The sequence below is a fragment of the Podarcis vaucheri genome (genome assembly GCF_965113315.1).
Source record: "Podarcis vaucheri genome assembly, chromosome: 7".
Lineage (NCBI taxonomy): Eukaryota > Metazoa > Chordata > Lepidosauria > Squamata > Lacertidae > Podarcis > Podarcis vaucheri.
Genome location: NC_138765.1, coordinates 12,067,650 through 12,095,555, shown reverse-complemented (window position 1 = coordinate 12,095,555; position 27,906 = coordinate 12,067,650). Strand labels below are relative to the sequence as shown.

At 52.2% G+C, this 27,906-nt stretch overlaps 1 protein-coding gene and 1 long non-coding RNA gene across 5 annotated transcripts in view; both read right to left on the bottom strand.

Annotated features, from left to right (window-relative positions):
- Positions 1-27,906, bottom strand: part of LOC309537052 — a 107,971-nt gene that overhangs the window by 39,084 nt on the left and 40,981 nt on the right. The gene's annotated exons all lie outside the window — the stretch shown is intronic.
- LIPE (lipase E, hormone sensitive type) lies at positions 43-27,535 on the bottom strand. Of its 4 annotated transcripts, XM_082231008.1 has the most exons (11): positions 19,285-19,483; positions 18,176-18,258; positions 17,486-18,018; positions 14,895-14,985; positions 13,404-13,549; positions 12,219-12,404; positions 10,352-10,646; positions 8,650-8,877; positions 6,761-6,931; positions 2,622-3,007; positions 43-1,414 (listed from the first exon to the last, which is right to left on the bottom strand). In XM_082231008.1, exons 2-11 carry the CDS (start codon positions 18,231-18,233, stop codon positions 890-892), a joined length of 2,619 nt encoding a protein of 872 aa, XP_082087134.1. In that variant the 5' UTR covers positions 18,234-18,258; positions 19,285-19,483; the 3' UTR covers positions 43-889. The 4 variants fall into 4 exon arrangements, with proteins under 4 accessions (XP_082087134.1, XP_082087133.1, XP_082087132.1 ...); XM_082231007.1 differs by lacking the exons at positions 18,176-18,258; positions 19,285-19,483 and adding an exon at positions 27,422-27,535; XM_082231006.1 differs by lacking the exons at positions 18,176-18,258; positions 19,285-19,483 and adding an exon at positions 26,907-27,212.

Below are 27,906 nucleotides of genomic sequence, written 5' to 3'. Positions count from 1 at the left end.
GGACACGGATACACACACATCCAAAGGACAGAGGACGAGTCGTTCAAAATCGAACCAGCTTTTATTTACAAAAATAGTTCCCCCGCCCCCCGCCGCATCCCTTGCAGGTGGGGAGGGAACACCACAGCCCTTTTTCAGGAGGGTAGAAGCACCCAGATCTTCTCTCCCTCCCCCCCCCCCCCGGTTTGGTTTGTAGCAGCAGCAACAACAACAACAACAGTGAAAGGCAAGTGGGGGGAGCTTGTTGAGTTTGGAGGACAGGAAGGTCACAGTGTGGTGGAATGCGTCCCCCAAGAACAAAAGTGAATACTGAGAAGTGGCAGCCGGGACGCCCCACCGAGGGTTGGGACTGGGCAGTGGCTGATTTTATGCTTATTGTGCAAGGGAGAGGAGGGGACTGGGCAGCCCTGCAAGAACTGGGAAGCTGCCCTGCTCCCCTGTTTCCTCCCGAGAAGGAGAAGGGAGGTCAGTGCTTGTGCTCATCTGTGCCAAGTCGCACCCCCAGCACAGATCGTCCTTGGGGGTGCTCTGGCGGCAGTGGGGTGTTATGTGCATAGGAAGGCATGTGGTGGGGGGGCTGCTGGTGTGCGAAGAAAGGAGCAGGATTGTGGAAGGGGCCGTGGGCGAGAAGGAGGCGCATAAACTCCAGGACTGCCAGGACCCATCGGCAGCGGGGTTCTGCCCTTTTAAAAACACTCCAACATGTATAAAAACGGAGAATACGGGGCAACCGGCCCCCGGATTTTGGAAGCAACGGGACATTTGCCTCCCGCAACCCACCAATGGCAGGAGTGGGCAGATAGAAAAAAGCACCAAGAGGGATTTCCACTGCAAAACGAAGCCACGCCACACCTTCTCAAACAGAGTGGTTCCAGTGATGCAGGAGGGGTCAGGCCCCCACCCCCCTGCCCACCGTGCCGTCGGAGGGGCCGGGACCCGAGGCGGGTGTGGACCTGTCTGTGACCCCACTTTGCTGGCCTTCGGGGGATCTGCTGCCCTCCTGGTGCTCCTGGGCTGCTCTGGCCTGGGCGTCGGGTGTTGCACCGCTCCCCACTGCCGCGCCGTTTGGCCCCTCCTGTTCGGCGGCCGCCGCCGCGCTGTTCTCCTGGGTGTAGTTGGCGGCTCGGCTGGTGGCAGCCCCGGTGCTGTGGGAGGTCCTCTCCAGCTTCCGGTGCTTCCGGTGGGAGGCAGTGGCCGCGGGCTGCTGCGTGGCCGGATCCTGGGGGACCAGGATGTCCCGGATGAGCTCCGTGCATAGGGCAGAGGCCTGGCGCGTTTCGCGGCACAGCTGGGAGAGGCTCAGGAAGCCGTGGGGGAGGTCCTGCACCACCCGCAGAGTCACCGGCTGCCCCAGCGCTCGAAGCCGCCGGGCAAACATCACCGAGTCGTCCAGCATGGGGTCGAGGGCGCAAGCCTAGGGAGAGGCAGGGAAGGGAGGCAGAGTGAATGCGCGGCTCTGGGCTGCCACCTGTAAACCAGGGGGTGGAGAACCTGTGACAACCCTGCCCAATTGCCGTGTGGGTGGGGTGGGAGATGTGGGGGTCCAGAGGAGGGTGGGGCAAAGGCAAGTCAAAAGGACAGGGTGAGAGATAGGAGACTCCTGCAGAGGGTTTGCCTGGCCATCTGATGAATGGAAGGATATTCCCATCATGCCAAGGGGTGACTCTCCCCCTGAGGCATCCGGTAGGCTGTTTTCTGGAGAAGAGATGCTGAAATGCCCAACATAGCCGCTCCCTTGTGTCTCTCCCCATCCCACGCCGTCCCAGAGAACTCCCTAGCACCTCAGCCTCTTCCCTTAAGACAATGTTGGCCAACTTGGTGACTTTTAGGTGTTTGGGACCCCAACTCCCATCGGCCCCTAGCCGGGACTGGAGCCAATGGGTGTCCCTTAACACGTGCTGCTGAAACCTGTTCCCCCCACACCCTGCCAACCAACTGTGCAGTTTTGTGAAGCCCGAGGGAGGTCGGCCAGCTAACTTTTGTATCCTGTTGTCATGGACTGGCTGGATGCAGAAGAGCGGTGAGAGGCATCATTCGGGGAACCCCCCCCCCCAGGGCACCCCCAGGGGAAGAAGGTTCAGAGCCCGGGGACTGGTGGTGGGACGACAATGAGTGGTCAGAGGGGGAAGAAGGAGAAGACTGGGAAAAGAAGGTGTCCGAAGCTGGAGAGGTAACAGGGTTTAGTGAGCAGGGAGAGGCTGTGGCAGAGAGCAGTCCAGAATCAGAGGCAGGAGAGGAAGGGGGCCAGGAGGCAGAGATGAGACCAGCCACTGAAGAATCCAGGGAGTCCCCAACTCCTGCTGCAACCAGCTCCCCAATCCTTCCAGATTGCGAGGGAAGGACTTGGGGGATGAGGAGGCTTAGAGAGCGGTGCAAAGCCTTTGCAACTGCCTCATTGGGACAAGACCTATTAGGGAGAATTACCAGGCTCACTAGGCCCGAGCTGTTTTGTTTCTTTGAATGAAGTCTGAACTTTGCTGACACCTTGTGAGTTATTGTTGACTTGACCCTAGCACCCGCCTCTGAAACTTGTTGACCTCCTGAATCCCGCGAGCCCCAAGCTAGCCCAGCCACTGGACAGGGGGCCAAGATGGGCACTGTTACCCTGCAGCCTCACTCACCACGATGTGGATGGGCGGCAGCCCCTTCAGCATCGCGTCCGGCGCCAGCAGCGGCGACATGAACGGGTTCTTGACGATGGGCGACAGCTCCAGGGGCATGCAGGTGGCCGGCTGGTCGGAGCGCAGAGGCTGGAAGCCGTCGGGGAAGGTCAGGGTGCCGTCGTAGCTGGGGGGCACCGCCTCGTGCTTGCCGTCGCTCATGAAGAAGCTGGCTGCCGGAGGGTCCGGGTCTGGGGCCGGGGTGGGGCTTTGGGCAGGGCTTTGGGCTGGAGAGGCATCCGAGGCACAGGAAAGGTTCTGATAGGTCTGGCTCTTGCGGGATTCTTTGCTGCTGGCGAGTGACTTGGATTTGAGGCCCACCTCGGAGATGCTCTTCCTCACAGGCTCTGTGTGCCGGGTGGGGAGTGACTGGTTAGTGAGTGCCTCACAGTGCAGTTTCGACCACAGTGAGACCCGTCGTTGCCCCTCTCAGCACAAATCCCAGCGTTCACTGTTTCCCTAGAGCCAATGTTCACACCATAACTATTCCCTCCCTCTCTGTGCACACACAGTAGCAGCTTCTGGGTTTGGGGAGAGGTGGTTATAGGGTTGTTGTTTTTATTTTGATTTTATATTTTGTGGTTTTATATTTTGATTTTGTTCTGTGAACCTCTCTGAGACCTCCGGGTATAGGGCGGTACATAAATCCAATTCAATAACAACAACAACAGGGTGAATGAGGATAAACCTGCTCTCTTCCCCTCCGTGGTCACAGCCCACAGCTGCTTTCGCTTCCTGTTTCTTGCTGCAAAACCCGATACCGAGGAGAGAAAGCGACACCTGATCTAGGAAGCACCCCTGGGGACTGCGGTAAAATGCTCCAGTTTACAAAGGGGGCAGAATGTCCTCTTGTTGCAGGGAGCACACTGCCCTACCTGTCCACGCCACACATCTCCCCATACCTTCCCTGGCTAGGACCCCCCTCCCAAATGCTCCCCCCCACTGCCTCCTCCTTGCTATCACATGGTTCTTTGCAGTTTTGTAAACAAACCGCACTATCCATTCTGAAGGAAATCAGCCCTGAGCGCTCACTGGAAGGACAGATCCTGAAGCTGAGGCTCCAATACTTTGGCCACCTCATGAGAAGAGAAGACTCCCTGGAAAAGACCCTGATGTTGGGAAAGATGGAGGGCACAAGGAGAAGGGGACGCCAGAGGACGAGATGGTTGGACAGTGTTCTTGAAGCTATAAACATGAGTTTGCCCAAACTGTGGGAGGTGGTGGAAGACAGGAGTGCCTGGAGTGCTCTGGTCCAGGGGGTCACGAAGAGTCGGACACGACTAAACAATAACAACAAACAAACCACAATACCTCAAGGACCGCCTCTCCCCATATAAACTGACCCAGACTCTGCAATCATCATCTGAGGCCCTTCTTTGTGTCCATGAGAGGTCCAGAGGGTGGCAACATGAGAAAGGGCCTTTTCTGCAGTGGCTCCCCATTTGCGAAATGTTCTTCCCAGGGAGGCTCGTCTGGCGCCTTCATTGCATATCTTTAGGCGCCAGGCAAAAACATTCCTCTTCTCCCTAGTCTTTGTTTAATCAGCCAATCCATGTCCTTTTAAATGTGTTTGTGGGAGGAAATTTTGATTTAATTTGTTATAATAATAATAATAATAATAATAATAATAATAATAATAATAATACGCTGCCCATCTGACTGGGCTGCCCCAGACACTCTGGCAAAGCTTCCAGCAAGTTATAAAACCATTATTATAATAATACATTATAACATTTATTATCTGCTTTGTGGTTTTAGTCTGTATTTCATGCTGTGAACTGCCCTGAGTTCTTTGCATGAAAGACTGATATACAAATTAAAATCACCATCATCTACCACAGTGGTGTTCAACCTTTTTTAAGGAGGGCCAGATTTGATGAAGTGAAGGGCCGTGAGGGCCGACCAAAAGGCCAACCAAAGTTGTTAACCTTTTTTTAGGATTGAAGTCGTTGATGTTTTTTTAGGATTTCCCCCCAGAAAATAAATTGCCGCAACAGACTTTGAACATGCCTGACATAACACCTCCAAAAATCCAGACTAAAGCACAAAAGTCGGAGTCCCTGTGCAAAACAAGGGCACAGCTTGCTTTGTGGGTAGAAGAACAGAAGAGCCAATCTGGTCCAGCACTCTGTACTAACAGGGACTGGCCAGTTGCCCATGGGAGGCCTACAAGCATAACCTGAGATCAGCAGCCGTTTCTCCGTGCCTGTGATTCCCAGCGATCGTCAGAGATTGCCTCTTAAAGTGGAACCAGAGACACCTTTGCATAGAACACGGGTGTCAAACACAAGGCCCGCGGGCCGAATCCGGCCCGCCAGACCTCGTCATGTGGCCCGTGTAGCCGCCGCCGGCCGCCAGCCTTCACCTTTTATTCTCGCTTCTTTTTTTTTTTGACACAAGAAAGCCGCCTCTTCAGCGCATGCGTGGCAGCCTACAAGCCAGAGAACGTCTGCCCTCTAGCGGCGCCGGCCGTTCTACACAGGAAACCTCCACTTTACATGCATTCAGGAAACCTCCGCTTCTTTTTATATTGAGCGCATGCCATCCTGTGATGTGACAGATCCAACGGCTGCCTGAACCCTTCTCTCCTGTACTGTAAGTACATATGATGTATAGTCCTACAGATACAACCGGTCCTTTGAGGGTGACCAAACTGCTGATGCAGCCCCCCGATGAATTTGAGTTTGACACCCCTGGCATAGAACATGGAAAGCTGAATTTGGTCCAAACAGACGACCCACCAACCCAGCTCCGTTCCCCAGCTGTCACTCTGCAGAGCCTCATCCAAGTGTCTTTCCCAGGTCTGTTAGCAAAGATCTTTTTACCCGGTGATCCCAAGGGTTGAAGCTGGGACCTTCTGCACAAAGAAGCACAGGCTCTACTGCTTCCCTGTGATGATGCAAACATAATCCCCCTTCTCCCCTTCCTGCTCCCTTCCCCAGCAGCGTGCACCATGGGAAAGAGTCAGCCAATGACGGGAAGGAAGGCAGCCTCCTTGAGGCCCATTGGCGTGAGCAGCTGCCAATCAATGCCAGGCTGTTTTGCACAGGGATTGTGCTGCATGCGATGCTGTAACTGTCAGTTTGCTCAGGTGAGACTTTCCCAAGCAGCAGCTGCCATAAGGAATGTGACCTAAAAACAAAGGACACAGAAACCCCTGCAGAATTCTGAGAATCTCAGTTCTTGCCTGAAGGGACGGCAGAAAGAAAGGAAACAAGGTTCTAGCCTTCAACAGTGCAGCAGGTGAGGTGGCAGCTGGGGGGACGAAGAGGAGTGAGAGAAACAATGGTCCAATTTGGCTCAGGTCATCAAAACCGGAAATCTGGGGACTAATCTACATTGCTCAGTTAAAACGTTTAAAACTGTGTTATAAAAACATGACACCACAGGGCACCATAGAGCAGCGATCTGTCGTCAATGGAGATTTGCATTGAGAGCTATATTACTTTTTTAAAAGTGTTTACAAATCAGTGTAGATCCAGCCTGAGTGAATAAACTCTTTTTCCTTTCCCTCTCAACCTAGCGATTCATGGAACCGTTAAAAGAGCGAAATGCAGAGAGAAAAGATGAGATTTCTGCATGCAAGCATGCCAGAATCAATATTGCAGAATGAGAATAGAGCAGTGCAAAATCTGAGGTTCTCTCTCTCCAACGCCTTATCTAGCTCTTTCCCACAAATGCCATGCTGAGCCAGCAGCAGCAACAATAACACCACTCCAAGCCAGCCTGCCCTGTTCAGACGATGCCATTGCACATGCCACCCTGTGCCAGCCGCAGGACCCTCCCCTGGGGCTGGCCAGCAAGGGCATTGATGCAGCCCTGCCCCCTTCTCCTCGCCTCAAGCAGCGCTGCATGCCGTTAGGGGCAGGAGGCGGCTCCTACCAGCTGCAGGGTTAGTAAGAGTCGGGCCCTGCAATCGGAAGAGCCGCGCCAGGGACAGCATCGCCAGCAGCTGCGCCAGGGGGCACCGGCAGGAGCCCCGCAGGCCCCAGGAGAAGGGGCAGCGCCCTGCAGGGACAAGATGGGTCAGAGGATGGCGGGGAATGAAGAGCAAGAAAAGATGGCGAGGCCGAGGAGAGATGGGGAGGGCTGCTTCTTACCTATCGGGGCGTCAGCCCCGTTGATCTTGCCCGTGTTCTCCAGCAAGGAACCAAACAAGGAGGAGGCTCCCAGGCGCAAGTCTCGGAAGAGCATGGTGGTGTCTCGGCGCACCATGTTCACGGGGCTCAGTTTCTCCAGGGTGGGAGACTCGCACGGTTCTGGCTCCATCCCTTGGAATGGAAAGGGGGGAAAGAAACCCAGACAGTCAGGACGAGACGCGTTCCCTAAAACCGTACAAACACACCCAGATTTTTGCCATGCCCTTATAACCTTCCAGCTCCCTTTCCTACACCTCTCACGGTACTCCTCACCACCTCTTTCATTTTCTGGTTTTATTCGGGGTACAAGTCTTATACAGTGGTACCTCAGGTTACATACGCTTCAGATTACATACGCTTCAGGTTACACACTCCGCTAACCCAGAAATAGTGCTTCAGGATAAGAACAGAAATTGGGCTCAGGCGGCACAGCGGCAGCAGCAGAAGGCCCATTAGCTAAAGTGGTGCTTCAGGTTAAGAACAGTTTCAGTTTAAGAACGGACCTCCGGAACAAATTAAGTACTTAACCTGAGGTACCACTGTACAAGTTTTAGTATATGTGCTGCCTACTCGTGAGGCTCGCTGACGTCCCGGAAAAGCAAAAATTCGACCTTTTCCTGTTAGGCAAAGATCAGAAGACGACCCGGATGGTCAACAGATTCTGTGTACAGATCTGTAGGCGCAGACCATCTCCCGACTCAAACTAGTTCGTTAAGAAAATCCCCAAACTTGGTTCCATGGGTGAATCTGGGTCAGCTCCCTGCGGTAGTTTATCTTAAAGTTTCAAGTGTCTATACGCTTATCGCATTTATTAATTTTAAATTTATTGTTGTAAGGTAAAGGTAAAGCGGACCCATGACCATTAGGTCCAGTCGTGACCGACTCTGGGGTTGCGTGCTCATCTCGCTTTATTGGCCGAGGGAGCCGGCATACAGCTTCCGGGTCATGTGGCCAGCAGGACTAAGCCGCTTCTGGCAAACCAGAGCAGCACACGGAAATGCTGTTTACCTTCCCGCCGTAGTGGTACCTATTTATCTATTTCCACTTTGACGTGCTTTCGAACTGCTAGGTTAGCAGGAGGAGGGACAGAGCAACGGGAGCTCACCCCATTGCGGGGATTCGAACCGCTGACCTTCTGATCGGCAAGTCCTAGACTCTGTGGTTTAACCCACAGCACCACCCATGTCCCTAATTTATTGTTGTACATTGTTTTAATTGTTTGTTTTCCTTCTGTGACTGTACCCCCAAGTGTGTTTTATAAGCTGGTCTCCGGCCGTAATAAATTACCTATCTATCTTATACAAGGATTGACAGCTGCCTTACGGGGCTGCGGTGAAATAAAGAGAAAACAGTTTTGCGTTTTAAAAGCAGCAGCAGAAACGCCACAGTGTGTCTGAAGCCAGATGCCTTCAACTCTGTATTTCAAAGATGTCTGCAAATGAGACAGGAAGTCTGGCAGTGTCAACTCTGCCACGTGGGAATCCCTTGCAGACGTGCCTGGAGACAAGCAGTCAAGTCGTGCATCCACAGTAGTGGCCAGAGCAGAAATGACCGCTGGGAGGAGCGCAGTGAGAATAAGCACGCAGCCACACAACGGGACGCCTTCCTCTGCCCCAGCTGCAACAAAACATGTCTCTCCCTTATCAGGCTCAACAGCCACAGCAGGCACTGTAACTCTCCAATGGTTTGACTTCACTCCCCAAGGCGCAGTCCTCCGTGGTCTCCCGAGACAGACAGATGCCAACCGACCACACAGCCAAGCTTAACTAACCCTACGACCTTAAACCGCCGCTTCCCTTTGCCCGCCAGGAGTGATACCCCTCTTGCCCCCGAGCACCCCCTGCCCTCACCGGCATAGGCACTGAGGCACTTGCACAGCACGCTCAGAGGCAGGAGCGGGTCGAGCAAGGTGAGGAGGCGGGAGGGCGAGGCCGAGACCTGCATGAGGGTGGCTGGGTACGCCGCCATGATCCCGTCTGGCATCTTGATCCCGAAGGCAGCCGCCCGCATGGAGACCGTGATGCACAGGTTTCCGCCAGCGCTGTCTCCCGCGAGGCACACCGTCTGGGCTGTGGAACCTGCCAAGCGGCGGGGGAGAGAAAAGAGGTCAGAACCACTCGGGGGAAGCAGGGCAGAGGGCTCTTTTTCAAAACCCAGCAGCAGAACCCTCTCTGAATGCCAGACACCGCGGGCAGTGGCAGTGCCCGCACTTCCTTTTTCTTTAGGCACATGTAGATCAGTGGTTCCCAATTGGTGGTGTGTGGACCCCAAGGGTTCCGTGGGACATAACAGAAAACTACCATAGAGGTATCAACGTTTTTCAAAAGCAGCGGGCGTCCCTGGCTTGCTTTTTGAAAAAATAGGAGTTTCACAGTACTTAGCTAATTGGGAACCACTGATCCAGACTGATGATATGTGTTTTAATCTTTTTCTCGTTGATCATGATTTTTAATTATTACTATTTTTCAAAAATGCTTTAATTAGCAGCTTTCGACTGCTCGCAACAGTAATTTGATTGCTTCCCTCTTTCTGTAAACAGCTTTGAGATTTAATTTTTACTTTTACAGCCCGGCGGTGCATAAATTTCATGAAATAATAAGTCAACGAACAAAGCAACATGGGAAGCCCTGGCTGTGAGCCCCAAGAGAAGCCTGGCTGGGTGGCTGGTGTTGGAAACTCGTTGTGCGCCGGAAGTGGGGCAAAAGCTGGTAGAAGGCTTTCATTATTATTATTTTTAGCTCTATTAGCTCTATGCAAACAAGGCATTTACACAGAGTAGACCTTACACTGAATATGACACACACACCCCGATGTTGCTTGCTGGAGCCATGCTTGCTAGTGCGCTAGTGGGAGATGTCATTCAGATCTGGAGGTCTCCAGCTCTGCATGCGCAATGTCCCTCCTACCATCTCTGGAAGGACACCTGGGAAACCGAGTTCTGCCTGAGATTTGGGCACAGGGCAAGGGTGGGGGGAACCTGGGCCCCTGCCCCAGAGGCTCCTTGACTCTCTGTTCCCAGCCAGTATGGCCAATGGTCAGGGTCATTCCTGGGAAAGCTCAGTTGGCAGAGCGTGAGACAGTTAATCTCAGGGTCGTGGGTGAGAGTCCCACGTTGGGGGAAAAGATTCCTGCATTGCAGGGACTAGAGAATAGACATGGTCCCTTCCAACTCTACCATTCTATGATTCTAAGATGCTAGGGTTGCCGTATCTTGAAGAGCAAAAAAGAGAACAGTCCAAGCCGCCTAAGCCCGAAAAACCTGGACACTTCCTTTAAAATTTAAAAATCTGCCCGAATGGGCATGTTGGCCCTGCAAAAGAGGACATGTCCTGGTTTTCCCGACTGTATGGCAACCCTAAAGATGGGAGCTGTGGTCCATGCCTGGCATAGGGACACACTGATCTAGGCAGACAGATGGTCAGAGCCAGGAGAGAGCAGCTTCCTGTGATCTTCCGAGGAGGATCTTAGCAGCTGGTTGCTCTCAGGCCACTGTGGCCAAGGCCCAGTTCTGGCCCCCACCTCCTTCCTTCCCCCCAGCCCTCCTTTTCTCACCCAACAGGTGGCAGTTCTTGATGGCCCAGCAGTAGGCATAGAAACACTCTTCCAAGGCCCGCGGAAAGGGAGCCTCCGGCGCCAGCGAGTAGTCGATGGAGAGGATGGGGGCGCCCAGTTCCTGAGCCCAGGATTTCAGGTAGGGCTCGTGCGACTTGGAGGTCTGGGCCACGAAGCCGCCGCCGTGGAAATGCACCACCAGGTAAGGCGAGCGGGGCAGCGGCTTGGTCCTCCAGCGCAGCTCCAGGGCCAGGGGGCCTTCAGGGCGCATGAGGTTGCAGAGCTCCTCGCTGTCCTAGAAAAGGGAAAAGCAAGTAGTCATGGGTGCAGTGCCAGGCCCCGAGAGGCAAGAGGCGCCCAGCTGGCATCCACCTGCCGCCGCCCGGCGGTGCCAGTCCCCGGGGCTGTCAAAATCTCAAAGGACTCTCTTGACAAACAAGGTTGCTGTGACGCATTCCTGGAATCTGTTGCTCCAGACTGCAAGAAGGGAATTGGATGGTTGAATGATCCTCCGTTTAAATAAAAAATGAATTTTGCATTTGGGTAACCCTCAACCGTTGCGGAACATGGAATTTGCCCTCCCCCCCCCCCGCCCCAGGTTCCTGATTTGAGGCAAACCACAGTTTTTCTAGTCGTCTGCAGCAAACCCTGGTTCGCTCTTGTCCTGCAAGCCAGGATCAAACCCCGGAGGAAGGTAACAGGGATGTGAGGGGGGAAAGGGGGAGGAGGAAGGACAGAAGTCTGAGTTTCAGGGTAACCTTGGAACCGGAGCACTGAAAACGAGGCGCTTATTTTAAATGTGTAAGGTGGTACCTTGGTAGTCGAACGGCTTGGCTCCTGAACAAATCGGCCTCTGAATGCCGCAAACCTGGAATTGAATGTTCCGGTTTGCAAACGTTTTTCAGAAGCCAAACGTCGGGCGCGGCTTCCGCTTGAGTGCAGGAAGCTCCTGCAGCCAATCGGAAGCCGTGCCTTGGTTTTTGAACCGTTTCAGGAGTCAAAAGGACTCCTGGAATGGATTAAATTTGAGAACCAAGGTATCACTGTATATGCTGCTTTTTCTGCTTAAAAAAAGCCTCAAGCAGGTAACAATGAAAGCCATACAATTAAACGCACCACCAGCAACAAAGACAATGACCAAAACAACATTTGCTGGAAACCACAGGAAAGGAGAGCGCTCTTGTGTTTGGGTCTGCTTCCCAGAGGCATCTGGTCTGCCAGTATGAGAACAGGGTGCTGGGCAGGATGGGCTGCTGGCCTATGTTCTGAATGGCAGCAGAGTGGTTAAAAAGCTGTACGTCAGAGAGAAGGACAGACCAGCTCCCTTGTCCTTGACTCCGGGGGTTTCCTGCTGTCAGGGAAACTGGCATGTGGGACGGCATCCAATTACAGAGCAGTCCCGCTCAGCCAGGGTCCCGTCCGGGAACGGTTTGGCCACGTGATGAGACCATATGCCTGGAGAAGCTTTTTCAGCCTGCGGAACAAGTTCCCTTGCAGGCAATCTTCTCGGGGTGGCTGCGATCGGATGCAAAAGTGGCGTGTGTAATTGTTTGTGCCGTAGATGTGACGATACATTCCAGCCATGCAAAATGACAGACACCCCCCCATAGCTTTCCATCCAGGCATGCAAGAGGCATCAGTGCTGTTGAAGGACAAATTCCAGCAAGGCAAAAGCCCTTGAGGGGGCGGGGCAGGGCTGGTGAAAGGCATGGCCTAGGGAGAGCCCCAAGGGCCAGGGAGAGAGGTCTGAGGGCCGCATCCAGAGGCTAAATAAAGCCCAGGATTCCACATGCCTCGAAGCTACGGGGTCTGACCCTGCGCATCCCCCCTAGCTCAAGCCAACCCGCGGCTGTTCCCAGCTGCTTACCTGTCCCTCCCGCAGCTCGTGGGAGATGAGTCTCATCTGCACGGCTCCTGGTCCGGTGTGGGCAACTGGGGGGGTGATGGTGACCGTCAGCTGGGGGTCAGCAACCAGAGGCAGGTCGAAGGAGTGTGGTGGCACCAGCAGCGCCCGGGATAACCGGACCTGGGAGGAGGCCATGCTGGCGAGGGACTGCGGAGAGGGCAGAAGCTGTGTGAGAGCCCTAGGAGTGAATATCCAAAGAGCAGTTCCCCGCAGGAATATCCAGGGCAGAGCTGGCCCACAAGGGACCAGGTACGCAGCATGCAGGGCAGGAACAGTGCTGCATCAATAATAATAATAATAGTAATAAATAATAATAATAATAATTTATTCATACCCCGTCCATCTGGATGGGTTTCCCCAGCCACTCTGGGTGGCTTCCAACAGAATATTAAAGACACGATAGAACATCAAACATTAAGAAGAAGAAGAAGAAGAGAAGAAGAGTTTGGATTTGATATCCCGCCTTTCACTCCCTTTAAGGAGTCTCAAAGCCGCTAACATTCTCCTTTCCCTTACTCCCCCACAGCAAACACTCTGTGAGGTGAGTGAGGCTGAGAGACTTCAGAGAAGTATGACTAGCCCAAGGTCACCCAGCAGCTGCATGTGGAGGAGCGGAGACGCGAACCCGGTTCACGAGATTACGAGTCCACTGCTCTTAACCACTACACTACACTGACTCTCTAAACTTCCCTAAACAGGACTGCCTTCAGATGTCTTGTAAAAGTCAGGTAGTTGTTTATTTCCTTGACATGTGACGGGATGGCGTTCCACGGGCAGGTGCCACCACCGAGAAGGCCCTCTGCCTGGTTCCCTGTAACCTCACTTCTCAAAATGAGGGAACCGCCAGAAGGCCCTCTAAGCTGGACCTCAGTGTCCGGGCTGAACGATGGGGGTGGAAACGCTCCTTCAGGTATACATACAATTTGGACAGCCCATTTTGTTGCTATTGGTGCCCCCCTCTGCTAAACCTGTCCCTCCGCCCATCTTTCACAGTCCCCACAACCTCTGCCTTGCCTCACGCTCCCTATCATCTGATCATGCCTCCTCCAAGCCTCCCCCCCCGACCCAGGCAGAGTCTCTCTCCCATCCAAGGTCCCTTCTCCCCCGCAGTAGGTCCGACCTCCTGTCGTCTGAGGCAGGACTCACAGCCAGCAGCTCCATCTCGGTGAGGTTCCAGAAGCTCTTCCAAAAGTGCACGTCCAGGTTCTGAGTGATGCGCTCAAACTCTGCCCCACGGAGCTCGGGGTCAATAGCAAACTTCCCGCTGGTGAAGAGAGAGCTGGCGGCCACACCTGAATGGGGGGGGGGGAGCACGAGAGAGAGAAAGAGGAAGAAGAGGGAGATCAAAGGGGTTGGGTGACGGCTCAGGGGGAAACCTCTGCTTCGAATTTCGAGAAAGGGGCTGCCCACATTATTATATCCCCCTGTGTGTCTAGTGCAGGAGAGAGAAAAATAAAAATATGTGGTACCACGAAGCTCATTGCTAGTAGCAGAGAGTGAGGTCAAGCGTTGACACATTTTCCAGAGACACTGGACTTCCTACGCATAGCGGGGATGTGCCTCTGGCACTTATGCGCTGCAAAAATGCGCTTGTTCCACTGCTTCTACAGCGATTGGAATCCTTCCTGACTTGAGACAACCTTTTCTGCCCTTGGGAGACGTTTGGCCTATACTTCAAAATACAGTGGTATCTCTGGTTGCGAACGGGATCCGTTCTGGAGGTCCGGCCGTATCCCGAAGTTTCCGCAACTGGAGAGACCGCTTCTGCACATGCATGCGCGGCATAACACTTCCGGGTTTGCTGCTTTTGCAACTTGAAGTTTATGTTACCCAAGGGTAACATAACCTGAGGTTCCACTGCAACTGCCCTATTTTTCCATCTATAAGACACCCCCATGTATAAGATGCCCCCTATTTTAGGGGACTAAGATTTAAGAAAATGGGGGAGAGATGTATCTGTGCATAAGACGCCCCTATTTTTTTTTACATTATATTTTAGGGGGGAAACCTAGTCTTATACACGTATTTATTTGTTTATAGCCCACTCTTGTCTTTAAGGTGCTCAAGGCAGTGGTACCTCGGGTTACATACGCTTCAGGTTACATACGCTTCAAGTTACAGACTCTACTAACCCAGAAATAGTGCTTCAGGTTAAGAACTTTGCTTCAGGATGAGAACAGAAATCGTGTTCCGGCGGCGCAGCAACAGTGGGAGGCCCCATTAGCTAAAGTGGTGCTTCAGGTTAAGAACAGTTTCAGGTTAAGAACGCACCTCCGGAACGAATTAAGTACTTAACCTGAGGTACCACTGTACATGGATCTCACCCCACCCTCATTTAATCCCAACAAGAACCTTGGTGAGGGAGGTTAGGCTGAGAGGCAGTGACTGGCCCAAGGTCACCCAGTGAACTTCATCCATGGTCTAGGCGGGACTGGAACCCCGGTCTCTCCCCGGTCCTAGTCCAACATGACACCACACGGTCAAAATAATACAAATAACGTGAGAGGAACAGCATTTTGACCCACTGGCCTGGGAAAAGGAGGCACCTAGGCATTCCAGGGAGGGGAAAGGAACACAGTTCCCATGTTGTCGATGTGCCAAGATATGCCTGCCATTCCCCCGCCTCCCACCACTCACCAATGCCGGACACATGGCGCTTGTAATTTTCCCCAAAGGAGACGAGGCTGATGGCGATGGTCTGCAGGAAAGGCCGGATCGAGGGAGCGAACTGGGAAGGGAAAGGTCAACATTAAGGCTGGGCAGAAACTCTTAATGAATTAAATAATCACATTTGTTTGTTGCTTTTTCTTCCCCAGGGCAACCCAAAATGGAGCAGGGGGGGGGATATCCTAAAAACACCCCACCCACTTCTAAAAGGCTATAGATAGTTTAATAAGCAAAAGGCTTATTATATGGTTGTAGAGGAATGTTTTTGAAGTCTATATGATGATGCTTCCAGGCGAGCCTCCTTGGGGAGAGCATTCCACAAACGGGGAGCCACCACAGAAAAGGCCCTGTTCTCAAGTTGCCACCCTCTGGACCTCAAAGAAGGGCCTCAGATGATCACAGGATCCTGGCAGGTTCATATGGAGAGAGGCGGTCCTTGAGGCACGGTGGTCCTGAGCTCTTCAAGGCTTTATAGGTTATAAGCAGCACTTTGAATTGGGCCCAGAAACTAATTGGCAGCCAATGTAGTCGGGCAGGATTGGTGCAATATGCATAAACTGTCTTGCCCCAGTAAGCAGTCTGCCTGCTGAATTCTGCACCAGCTGAAGCTTCTGAACTGTTTTCAGAGGCAGCCCCACATATGACACATTGAACTATCCTAGAGGTTACAGAGCATAGACGGCAGAAGTTAGGCGATCCCCATCCAGACTGGGGCAGAGCTGGGCCACCAGCCAACGCTGATGGAAGGCATTCTGCACCACCAAAGGCCACCTGGGCCTCAAGCAACATCAATGGAGAGGGAGGGTAACCCCATCAGGAGCAGGCAACCTCCCATCCATCCAGTCTAGAGAACCACCCACTAACAGCCTTGTCTGGACTGAGCTTCGGTTTGTTGACCCTAATCCAGTTCATTACCGAATCCAGTCCGGCACATCCAGGGACACATCACACTTCCCAAACACGGCTGCTGGTTCCAAGCCCGAGAAAGGCGAGAAATCTATAGCCAGAGGACCAAACCGTGAGAGGCGGGGAACAGGATGTTGCGTTTGGGGAACTGGTTGCTCGCAGGCAGAGGCCTGGCCGGGTCTGGTTCTCATTGCCTGAGCTATGCGGGAAAAGGATGAGGCAGAAGAAGCACTACTGGGTCCCCCTTGCCAAGTCCTGCCAGGGTTCCTGGCTGCATGGACTGGGTGAAGTCAGAGAGTCAGGGAAGCTCCGAAATGGAGATCCAAACTCAGCCGGGAAACTTCATCTCCTGTGAGACTGGCAAGTGTGTCGGGCTGGAGGAGGGAGAGAGCCAGAGGGACTTGCATGACCCATGGCTCAGGGCCACGCAGCCAAGGCCGACGCCTGCGTGGAAAAGAAGAGAGAAGGAAAGGGGAAGGCCAGAGCTGGCTTTCCGTGACAGGGAGGCCCTGACTCCGCTGTGTGCCAGCTCTTGCCACAGAGGCTCCTTCGGGACAAACACGGAGGGCTCTGTGTTGGGCAAATCAGATTAAGGGAGCTGATGGGCACCGGCGTGAGCTCTGCAGAGAACAAGGTGAACTTCTTGGGAGGAGTACAGAGGTCTTGTGAGGAAAGGGCACCAGCTTCTCCTGGGATGAAGCGGGCTCTCCTGGCAATTATTACTACTTCAGTATCAGACATAAAAATCAATAACAAAAAGCACAGAGCAAACACGGGGAAGGGGGGGGATGATGACAGGTCCCTGCCCCCAGGAGAATACAGCTGACTGCAGCCAGTGGTGGAGGAACAACAGAGAGAGGAGTCAGGCCAGGCCAACAAGGGATGAATGCAAGCAAACACAGCTGTGGCAAATTCAGCCACGCTATAGATGGGGTTGGAGAGGGAAGTCAGCAACTTCACAGGGTTTGGGCTGAGGGAAAGGAGAAGGAGGGCTGCAGCTCCGCTGCCTTATATGCAGAAGGTCCCAGGATAAGTGTCTGACACCTCTAGGTGGGGCTGAGAACGTCCCCCTGCCCTCCTCCGAAACCCTGGAGAGCTGTTGCCAGTCAGTGAGGCGATACTGCACCATCTCTGAGGGCCTTCTGGTGGTTCCCTCACTGTGAGAAATGAAGTCACAGGGAACCAGACAGAGGGCCTTCTCGGTAGTGGCACCCTCCCTGTGGAACGCCCTCCCGCCAGATGTCAAAGAGATAAACAACTTTGAGAAGACATCTGAAGGCAGCACTGTATGGGGAAGTTTTTAATGCCTGATGTTTGGCTGTGTTTTTTATATTATTTTGGAAGCCACCCAGAGTGGCCGAGACAACCCTTTCAGATGGGCGGAGTATAAGTAATTAATTGTAATTATAATTTTTATTCTTTACGGACCAATTGTCTGACTCAGTCCAAAGCAGCTCATGCCCCCAGGCACTGTGCAGATAGATGTCCCACTGCGAAGACATCAAGGGGAAAGACCAAACTCCTTTTAGAACAGGAGACCACAGAAATGATGACAGGTAGGAACGTGGGGGTTCACTGATGCCTGCGACGGGTCAGGGGCCACCTCCCCAAAGCCTAGCACCTCCATGTGGGCTGAGCGCCTCCCCTCGCCTCACCTGGAAGCCCATGCAGCGCCCGTAGAAGCAGCCCTTGTGCATGGTGATGTACTCCTGCAGGAACTGCTCAGAGAGCCCTCGGTCCTCATGGTTGAAGAGGTGGCCGGGCCGGTTCTGGGTGAGCAGGCGCTGGGCCAGGTAGACGAGGGCTCGCAGCTGCGTCAAGGCAGTGCAGTAGGCCTCCAGCTCAGCGCAGTTGTGGCTGGTGCGGAAGAAGATGCTGCGCCGGTTGGTAGCCACGTAGCGGCTCTTGTGGACGATGTGGGCCAGGCAGCAGCGCACCGTCTGTGCCAGGCTCCGGTAGCCGTTGGCCGGCGTGTGCTCGTCCAGGTCGAAGATGTGGTAGATGGTGGCAAAGTGGCTCAGCACCGGCTCCAGGCACCGGGCGTGCTCCCGGATGGTGGTGAAGGCCGCCACAAAGCGCCGGCCCGTCTCGCTGGTGCTCTCCTGGAAGAAGTTGACGTTGTCTTCCGCCAGCGCATGCAGGGTCTGGAACAGGGGCCGAGGATCCATGGTGTCAGTGACAGGGGGGCCTGGAAGAGGAAAGGAGAGCTGTGAGGGGGTCCCCCCCCGGAGAGAGGCGGGTACGAAGGGAGCCAGGTGGAGAAGTTATGCTGCTGCGACTGGGCGCAAGGAGCCTCTCACCAAGCGAAGAGCGCGCCTTCGCCGGACGTCCTGCCCCTTACTTACACTCCCCCGTCACTGCCTCAGCTACGTACTCCACATTCCCTGATTCCTCGGCTTCCATTTCTCCTCCACGCAGGCCGGAAGCCCTGTGAGCAGAGCGGGCATCGCTTACTAAGACAATATCAATGCACGGAAGAGCCTGTTTCCAGAGGGCTCCACCCCACTCTCTCTCAACGGTTCTGTCACCCAGGAATAACGCCTGACGTGGGCTCTCCTGGTGAAGCTGTGCACTCCAAGCCCACTCCACGTAAACATGTAAAAAATGCAGGCAGGATTTGAATGAAAAGCAGCAGTTGAGTATTTGTTGGGAGCACAGTGTGGAATATTTATAATACATAGCAAATTTAGAAAATACAGGGGAACTACAGTGGGGTGAAGCTGTATGTGAAATGGATGTCTACTTGGAAGCATGTGTCAGTTTGTAAACTTTTGAAATTCGGAAATAAAAAAAAACAAAAAGAGAATCAAGCCTACTCCTAACGGATGGAGCAGGCAGATGTTGCCCACATCTCAGTGGGGTCCCTGAGCTCCCTCTTTTATCCCTCCTCCCGCCATTGGCTGCAGCTCACTTCTAGGTAGGGGTTAAGGTGAGCGCACAGCTTAAGCTGTTGACCCTGGTGAGGTACAGGCAAAAACCTGCTCCCTTTCAGGTGGAGCGACGGGACATGCCTCTGACTGCTGGTGGTTTAAGCCTGCCCAGAGATGGCTGTGTATTGCAGGGAGTTGGACCAGGTGACCCGGGGGGGTCCCTTCCCAAACTCTAATTCTGTGACTGGCAAGCCCCCAACCCTCGCCGACAGGTGCCCAAGGCACTCCCCACAAGCACAGCCCACCCACATTTAATAAATAACCATCATCCTATCAACAGGCCTTCCAAATAGTTAGGAGTAGCCTCCAGCACTTCAAAGACGTCCAAAGCTCTTTGCATCCTCAAAAATCCTGACCACAGCCCTGCCAGGGAGGCCAGCGGTGGCAGCAGAGGTCTCGGATCGCTGAGGAGGCAAGAGCCTGGTCTCAGGATACCAGGGGACTGGAAGCAGCTGACACCCCAGCCGGTTCTTGGAGACACTTGAGCACAGGAAGAGAAAGGGGATTGTGTCGAGGGTACTCACCCACCGCTGCCCACCAAGGACCAGGGCTTCCTGATGCCGCTTTCGGCCACTGGCTGCCTGCCCAGCCAGCCGGCTTAAAAGAGGGCTGGGGAAGTCAACAGGCTGGCCCCGCCTCGGAGGAGGGGACGAGGGAGGGAGAGTTTGGGATTGACTGGGAAGGGGAAGGAGGGCCAAGCTACCGTCTCAGCCCATCTCTGTTTCCCCCTCAGCAGCGTTCTGGAATGCTCAGGCGCTGCATCAAAATTCCAACATTCCAGTTCCGCTGCCAGTTCCCTCTCCGCAAACCCATGGCTGGAATAAACTAGGCACAGAGTGGTTGGTGTGCATGAATTGTTTTCTTCACCGGATATATTTGGTGCCCGCAGCAAAGCTGCGGGGAGGGTGGAAGGTGCTGGCTTTGGAGTATAATTATTAGGTACTGTTTTCTGAGAGTGCAAAGGACCCCAGTGGGGAAGATGCTTCACGAGGGAAGCTGAGCTAGGAAAACTGGGGAGAGAACAACAGGTGGGAGTGGGGAGACAAGAGGAAAATGAGGAGCACAAGGCAGAAATTTAGGGGTTGTGGGGAATGGAGGTCTCAGTCCTTGGATGCTTGTCCCTCCAGCTGGAATTACCTGTGTATATTCTGGAGGTTTAAAATACAGCTGCTCCCACACCCCACCACACTTTTCAAGTCACACTTGCATGTTGTTGTACACACCGGAGAGCAGGGTGAGATATTTTCACCCAAAGTGCATTGCCTGTTGGGTTTTACTGTGGTTGCAAGAACCCCTCTAATTGTGTGTGTGGGGGGGGGAGCTGCCCCCCTAAAAGGGTAAAAGGGACCCCTGACAGTTAAGTCCAGTTGCAGACAACTCTGGGGCTGCGCCGCTCATCTCGCTTTACAGGCTGAGGGAGCCGGCATTTGTCCGCAGACAGCTTTTCCAGGTCATGTGGCCAGCATGATCAAGCCGCTTCTGGCGCAACGGAACACCGAAACCAGAGCAGCGCATGGAAACACCGTTTACCTTCCCGCCGGAGCGGTACCTATTTATCTACTTGCACTTTTTGGCGTGCTTTCGAACTGCTAGGTTGGCAGGAGCTGGGACAGAGCAATGAGAGCTCACCCGGTTGAGGGGATTCGAACTGCCGACCTTCTGATCAGCAAGCCCAAGAGGCTCAGTGGTATAGACCACAGTGCCACCCGCGTCCCAGCTGCCCCCCTAAATCAAGTAAGTAAATAAAAATACTTAACTAACTGACCAATTGCATCACAGATAGCTCTCGGCTGCTCCCCTCTAACAAAAGTCCTGCTCCCCCCTAACATAATTCCTAGCTACGCCCATGCCTCCAACTCCTATTCCTGAAGCTGTCATCTCAGCATGTGCAGCCTAACTGCAAAGGGAACATGGCATGTATTTCTGAACTGTGTGGAAGCTGGTTCGAGGGGAAACACAACGAACAGAGTCATTTCCCAAGAAACTACAGGATAGATATGAATTGGTGCTAATGCCATGCACACTACAGCTTCAAACGCCGGAGCCAGAGTAAGCAGCACTGTGTACACAGCCGTTGCCTGTTTCTTCCTCTGCAATCAATGAGGACTAAAAACCTAGTGCTTCCCCCCCCCTAAAAGGATGCGGAGAGTCTAGCAGTTCTTATTATTATACTCTACACCACATGATATATTTCTGCACTGGAGGGCAGGACCCGAACCAATGGATTCAAGTTGCAAGAAAGGAGATGCCAGCTAAACATCAGGCAGAACTTTCTGAGAGTAAGAGCTGTTCGACAGTTGGGACTCTCCTTCCTTGGAGGTTTTTAAGCAGAGGTTGGACGGCCATCTGTCGTGGAGTTGAGATCCCTGCACTGCAGGGGGTTGGACTAGATGACCCCCAGGGTCCCTTCCAACCCTGTGAAATAGTGTGGCAACAAAGATTCCAAAACCCCGGTCCTCAGCAACCACAGACCTATTATATTCCTTTGCATTTAATACTGTAGGAACTGATTTGGTTGATTCTGTAACAGAAGAATGACGCTATTTGCACCAAAAGAACAGAACAGAACAGGCTCCTGCTCTTCCCCACACAGGGCAGGGAGCCAGGGCTGCTTATGGGGCTCCCGTGACCATGTTTTCAAGAGCGGTGCCAATTAGACCAACTCTTTCCAGGAGGGCCACATGCTCCCCATGCGCAGACAGGTCCCATGGGGCTCCTTGAAGCTCATCTGAGAGCTGTAGAGCAACAGCCTTTGTGCAGAGCGCTAAGGGCAAGAAAGGGGCATTGCACTCGTTGAGCCAGATCAGAAAAAACTAATAGGGATCACAGACTCGCCAGCAAATGGTCCTGCGACTTCTATTTAAATCAGACAACATGGGGCACAATTTGAAATGGTCAGACTTCAGCCCCATTCTTAAAGCGGCCCATGTCAACTTTTCATGCAGGGGCTGGAATATCTTTATTTATTCGAATACCAAATGAAATATTACTCCTTGCTACAGCGTACCTGTCGTTTCTGCCCTCAGTCAGAAAGAACAGCTAAGAGGAGGCTTCTTTCCCTTCCGGTTAACAGGAATTTGCAATTCCGCTCCGTTTCTGACCTTTGTTATGCCTTCCCCACAAACACACTTTCCCAATTCCTTCCTCACGCCTTGCTCCCTCCTCCACTCTGATTCCACAAAAAACAATCCCAGATTCAGCATAAGCACATACCACGCTTCAAAAACACGTGTGCTCGTAAGGTGTCCATAGCGCAGGCAAATGCACCTCTGCAAAGGTTTTTACGCACTTTTCTCTCTCACACACAAACTGAGCCTATTCTGCCCCCACTCTTTTGACACTCTGTCAGAGGGACAGGCCTACCAGCAATCTGAATGCCAACTGAATTATCTCACCTTGCCCATTCCACAACGCCTTTTAAATTTATTTGTTCTTTTCTTGGGGCTAGGCTGCCGAGTTATTCACATCGGCATCTGCCATCGCTTCCAAGATCGCCTTTTTAAACATTAAAGGTGGTGAAACCTCCCAGGTGTGGAATTGTAACGTCACGGGCACTAGCCAAACAGCACTGTGCACAGTCAGCTTCTGCTGTGAAGCGGCAGAACCAGTTTTCATCATCCTGGATCTTGGAAAGAAATAAGTATCTTTCTATGCAGTGCAGCAGGGGCACCTTAACCACTGAAGTTAAATGATTTATTTGGAGTATTTATACCTCTCTTAGCAGCCAAAATTTTGAGGCAGCTTGCAACAAAATGGATAATAACTCCATAGTTACAAAAATGAGCTATGAGGCATATGATATATATCAGTTCCCCCTTCGTCCTCCCATGTTCCAACCACCAGTCTGCAGCTGGTTCTCCTGGCCTGGATCTCACTTTCAAAGCCACCAGATGTTGTTGATGTCGTCATTCTTATTTCTAATTACTGAATTATATCCCACCCTTCCTCCTGAAGAAGCCCAGGGTGGTAAACAAATACACATCTCTTTTTTTTAAAAAAAAAAAGCATTTTAAGACAGCTAAAACATTCTAAAATCAGTTTAAAGCATTATTTTATGCAGTGATCTCAGGATTGCCAGGAACAGCACCCCTTCGTCCACCAAATGCCAAACAGGAATGTTCTCAAATGCATCCTGAAAGTTAAACATGATGGAGAGAGACGTACCTCACTAGGAAGGTCATTCCATGAATGAGGAACCACCACAAAAAGGCCCCGTCACAGGCGAGCCGCCAATGGTGCCACTACCAACAAGGCCCTACTTGCCAATCATACGGTCCGAGATGGTTGATACTGGGGAAGGGGCTCATTTAAGTACTTGGGTCCCAAGGAATTTAGCAACCCACAAACCGGGGCCTCCTCACTGCCCTGTCATTGCTGTCTTCCCAGCCCCGGTGGCTAATGCTGAAGATCCAGGAGCAGCAAAGGTGTTCCAAGCTTCCCGCACCCCCCACTTTCAGGTTTATAGTGGGCCTCACCCTAAGAGACACGAAGCATCCTTTTAAACAACAAAGGGTCAAATCCTTTTTATCATTAACTTGAGTTTTCTTCCTAGAAGAGAATGGAAACTGCCCCTTCTGTTTTATTGCACCAGCTGAAGAAGAATCGAGTGGCCCTCCAGATGTGGTCATAGTTCAGCTCCCGCCAGTCCCAAGTTGGGATGGTGGCAGTCCCACAACATCTGGAGGGCCACAGACTCCCCATCCATGTTCTACAAGCGGCATGGAGTTCCAAAGATGGGATGTTTGAAAAGACGAGATGTGGAAGGCAAAACTTAGTTTTGAGCAAGAGCTGAAAGATCTGCGCTGCCGGGAGATGCCCAGGCTTTCACCATTCCCTCCCAGGACATGGAGTTTGAGACTTGCCCAGCTGAGTCACCGCTTTGGCATCTGTTGGGGAAGAAATGTTTCTGGGTAAACTAGGAAACACATGGGGGCAGGATGAGAGCAAGGGGCACAGGCAGCAAAGGGGGCACATGTCAAATGCCAAAAACATGGAAAACAGGGGACTGGGAGAGAGGGCAGGGAACAGCCTCACAGCTGGAACTGGACAGGGATTGGGGAGGGAGGAAGTCAACTGTCTCCCTTCTCGGCAGGGTGTGAAACCTTTGCCCTTTAACCTCTGCTGCGCAGGGGGGAGAGAAGGGGGGCTAGCTTAAGGAATGACGACCTGCGGTGAAAGCCGAGCCTCCTCCGTGTCACACCATGTCCATGTGGCTCTCGGATTGGCGGACGACAGACCCGCACCCGTTCCTGGCCTTCCCCTCCCCTCGCCACCTCCTCACCCCAGGTGCTCTACTGCCGCAGTTTCTAGCAAAAACACGAACCAGCGAGAAACAGCATCTCACGCGGCTCTGCCAGGGCTAATGCCCGCATCAGTTAAGATCATCAGGTGACCTCTGGGGCACAGGCGCAAGCTGTGCCAGGCGCGCTCAACACAAATCTCCCTTTGTGACCGCCAGCTGAGCTGCCGGCTTCCTCCCTGCCCCTTGGCGTGACCGTGAGGGCAGAGAAAAGGCTGGTCGGAGATTCAGCCAGGAGCAAAAGGGTGCCCGGTTCTGGAACGCTCATAGATTGGGAATGTGGCGCCTCAGGCAACGCCTTCGCAGGCCTCAACAAGTTCTGCAAACCAATCGCGCTGCCATTACCGAGGAAGAAGAACTGTAATAACAGCGGTACCAACTCAGCGTGACATGTTAGAAGCTAAATCACTGACTAGACAAAAAGTGACAAAACAAGTTCTGTGAAACTGCTGTAGGCTGCTCAGGGGCTGCAAGGTAGGGTGCCAGGGAAATATGCAAAAACATTACTAAACCTTGAAACAAATCCTTGCCATTAAGGGCAGGCATTGGTTTGAGAAACCAATTTTGCAGATATAGCTTTCTTTAAAGAGGGAGCACTTGTCATCTGGGCAGCGCAGGACCTCCATACACACTGCCCAAGCTTGCGCCCCGGAGAGGTCACTTTGGGTCTGTTTAACGCAACAGAAACAACACGGCCTGACTTCACCCCCAGAGGCGCACTCCATTGTCTCTTGAGACAAACAGATGCCAACAATGTTTGTGGGGCAGGGGGTCTCCAGGGCAGTAAGAAATCACCAGAACTCCTGGCTGAGAGGAATGTAATATCGTGAGCTTTGAAGTGATCTGAACATATACCCAGTCACTCGGTGTACAACTTTAAAAATAAAAGAAAACTTGTTAGAATTGCCGTTTTATTAGTGCTCGCAGGGATGTGGCAAGGTGGTTCATTAAAAAGTAATTGGAAGACACAGCCGAGGGAGGGAACAAGATGGAATCTCAAGGTACAGTGACAGAAGAGAATGTGGCACAGTTCAGTCATTCTTGGCCTTTACTGACAGAAGGAACCAATCTTGACAACTTCTACAAGAAGCTGTCATCCAAAATTCATCCCAGCAAGGGAACAGTGCAAAAACGTTTTGCATTTAAGAGCAGAGATGTGTGACATTTGCAGTGCAATTCTACGCATGTCTACCCAGAAGTAAGTCCGATTGGTTATACAGGACTTATTCCCAGGTAACAATGTCTAGGATGGCAGACTAAGAGTTCAGAAATTACTTTGGGTAGGACTCTGAAACTAGTGCTTATCATCCAGACTGCCACACACAGATGGCCAGCAGCTTAAATCTATATCAGAACCTGAAAGCTTACATAATTCTTCCTAAAGCCCCAATATCAATTTTTTAATTCACCTCCATCTCATAGAATTTTCAGATATATGCAGCTGGTATCTGAGAATCTCACTGAGAATTTCCACAGGCAAACATAGGATACACAGAAACAACATTCTTACCCAGAAGCCCAGGAGCCACCCAATTATGGGGCACAGAGCAGAACACACACACAAAACAAACACACAAAAACACACTTGGAAGGTATGCTAAGAAATTCTCTTCCCACATCTTGGCAGCAGGGTTGCAAAGATTTCACTACTGATCAATGACATATATGAACTTCTAGAAGCAGAAGATCTAGTACACACACTCTGCTTAATATGATAAATAGAAAAGCCATAATTTAGTAAACATTTTAATTAAACTAAATCTGACATTCTCTTACACTGTATTCAAAAGGACCCAACAACCACTGAACTCTAGAGCCCACTCCCATCTTCTCAAGGACCATCACAGTCGATCACACAGTTGATTTCTAGCAGATGTCACTGAGGGACAATGTGATATAGTAGCTAGAATTGGGGAGACCTGAGTTCAAATCCCGACTCAGCCACTAAGGTCACTGGATGACCTTGGTCAGCCACTATCTTCCAGCCTAATCTCTCTCACAAGGATGTTGTGATGATAAAATGGTAAGAGAACCATGTACATTGCCTTCAGGTCCTTAAGCTATAACATAATAAATACAAATCCTGTCAAGATACCATGGGTCATACTTTCAGCAACATAAGCCCCATAAAGGACTTGATTGCAACAACTTCCAGAGGGTGTAGCTACATTAGGTTGCCCCAGCAAAAAACACCCCCCCCCCAATTCTTATGGCACCTTAAAAACTAACATTTTAAAATTTACTTAACAATATTTATTTACCGATTATAAAAAGAACTAAGCAGTTTACAAGTCATTTATTATAGCATAAGATCCCACGGTCTACAATTGACTTCATCACTTGCATGATAAGTAATCCTGCATATACCCATAACTCAGAACAACGTTTTATTCATGTCGACGAAGTTGGGACTAAAGTCCACAAAAGCTTGAAGCAAATTGAACGTGTTAATCTTTATAGTGCCACAAGAACCTGCTGGGCATTTATTAAAAAATAGTTTGGGACCACCCCTTTGCTATTTTCAGTTGGGCCTCAAGCTCTGCACCGATGAATCACCACAGATCCTTCAGAAGACTTGAGGCACCCCTGAGGACCATCCCTGGAGAAAAGGGTCCACCAGCTGGGGTTTTCACAGGATCTACTATCCTAGCTGTGTGTGAGAGAGTATTAGTCGATTACCCTTGGATTCCTTCACATACACACCCCAACATTACCAAGCTGACTGTATGATCTCCTACTGCTGCTCCATATTTATGCTATTATTGTTTTTTGCTGAAAAGGGGGTTTGTCGTAACAGGTCAAAGCGTTAATTTCTGCATGCATTCCTGCTCCGGCCGAACTACGTACCTCCACCTGCGATTCTTGCATGAGATTTTCCTCTGACAATCCACCCCTTGCAACCCCTATATATGTGTGTGTAGATTTGCCTCCAGGGGGGATAGAACCCCATGCCCCCTGACCTGCAGAGGTTAAGGGCCCCAGACTGGGAGACCTGGGTTCAAATCCTCCCACGCCCTCATTAAGTGACTTTGGGCTGCAGCCACCTTCTCTCAGCCTTCAACAATCACACAACACGGCCCACGGAACTGTCACAAACGCCACCATAAAGTGAGCTGGCCTTTAAGGGACAACGTTATTTGAAAACCTCTCCCCCCCCCCACAACAATAACTGTCTACCGCCTAATGTTCCCACCGCCTCCCCCCCCCCCACTTCCCTAATGGAAGCGCCCTCCCACAGAACGAGGAAGAGCGGACTCAGACCCCACCATTACAACTTTGAGGGGGGGGAGCAGACCGCGGCGGGACGTGCCAAACGCCTCAAAAGGCAAGCCCGCCTCCCCCTTGATTGGCCCTTTACTTACCCAACGGGGTTCCGCCTCCTGCCCCCGCCGGCCCCCTGTGAGCCCCCTTCCAGACCGGCTTCCGCCTCGGAGCTAACGTTCGGTAGCGCCACATGACGGGCGCTCGCCAATGAGTCGTGGGCGGGGACGGAGGGGCGGGCGGTTGCGACGTCACCCGAGCCGGTTCCCACGGCAACGGCGTCCCGGCTCCTGCTTCCGCATTCCCCGAGCCAGCCCGGCCTTAAAGGGGCCGGGCGCGCCGAAGTGCGGACGCCAGGGGATCGATACGAATTAAGCTCGGGACGCTTTCTAATGTCTCGCGCCGCCTAATATAATTAGTATACCCATGCTGGGTTCCTTTTTTCCTTGCAAATGCACGGTTTTTTGTTGTTTTGTTGTTGCTTACTGTATCTGCAGCATAGCTGTCAACGTTTCCCTTTTTTTTTAAAGGAAATTCCCTTATTTCGAATAGGATTCCTCGCAAGAAAAGGGAAAAGTTGACAGCT

Coding starts and splice junctions, on each gene's coding strand:
- LIPE (XM_082231006.1), bottom strand. CDS start 27,009: ATGGGGTTCTATCCCCCCTGGAGGCAAATCTACACACACATATATAGG. Junction 12,405..13,403: donor CCGAGATGGAGCTGCTGGCT/GTGAGTCCTGCC, acceptor CCCTCTCCGCAG/TCCCTCGCCAGCATGGCCTC. Junction 8,878..10,351: donor CAAGAACTGCCACCTGTTGG/GTGAGAAAAGGA, acceptor GCCGCTTGGCAG/GTTCCACAGCCCAGACGGTG.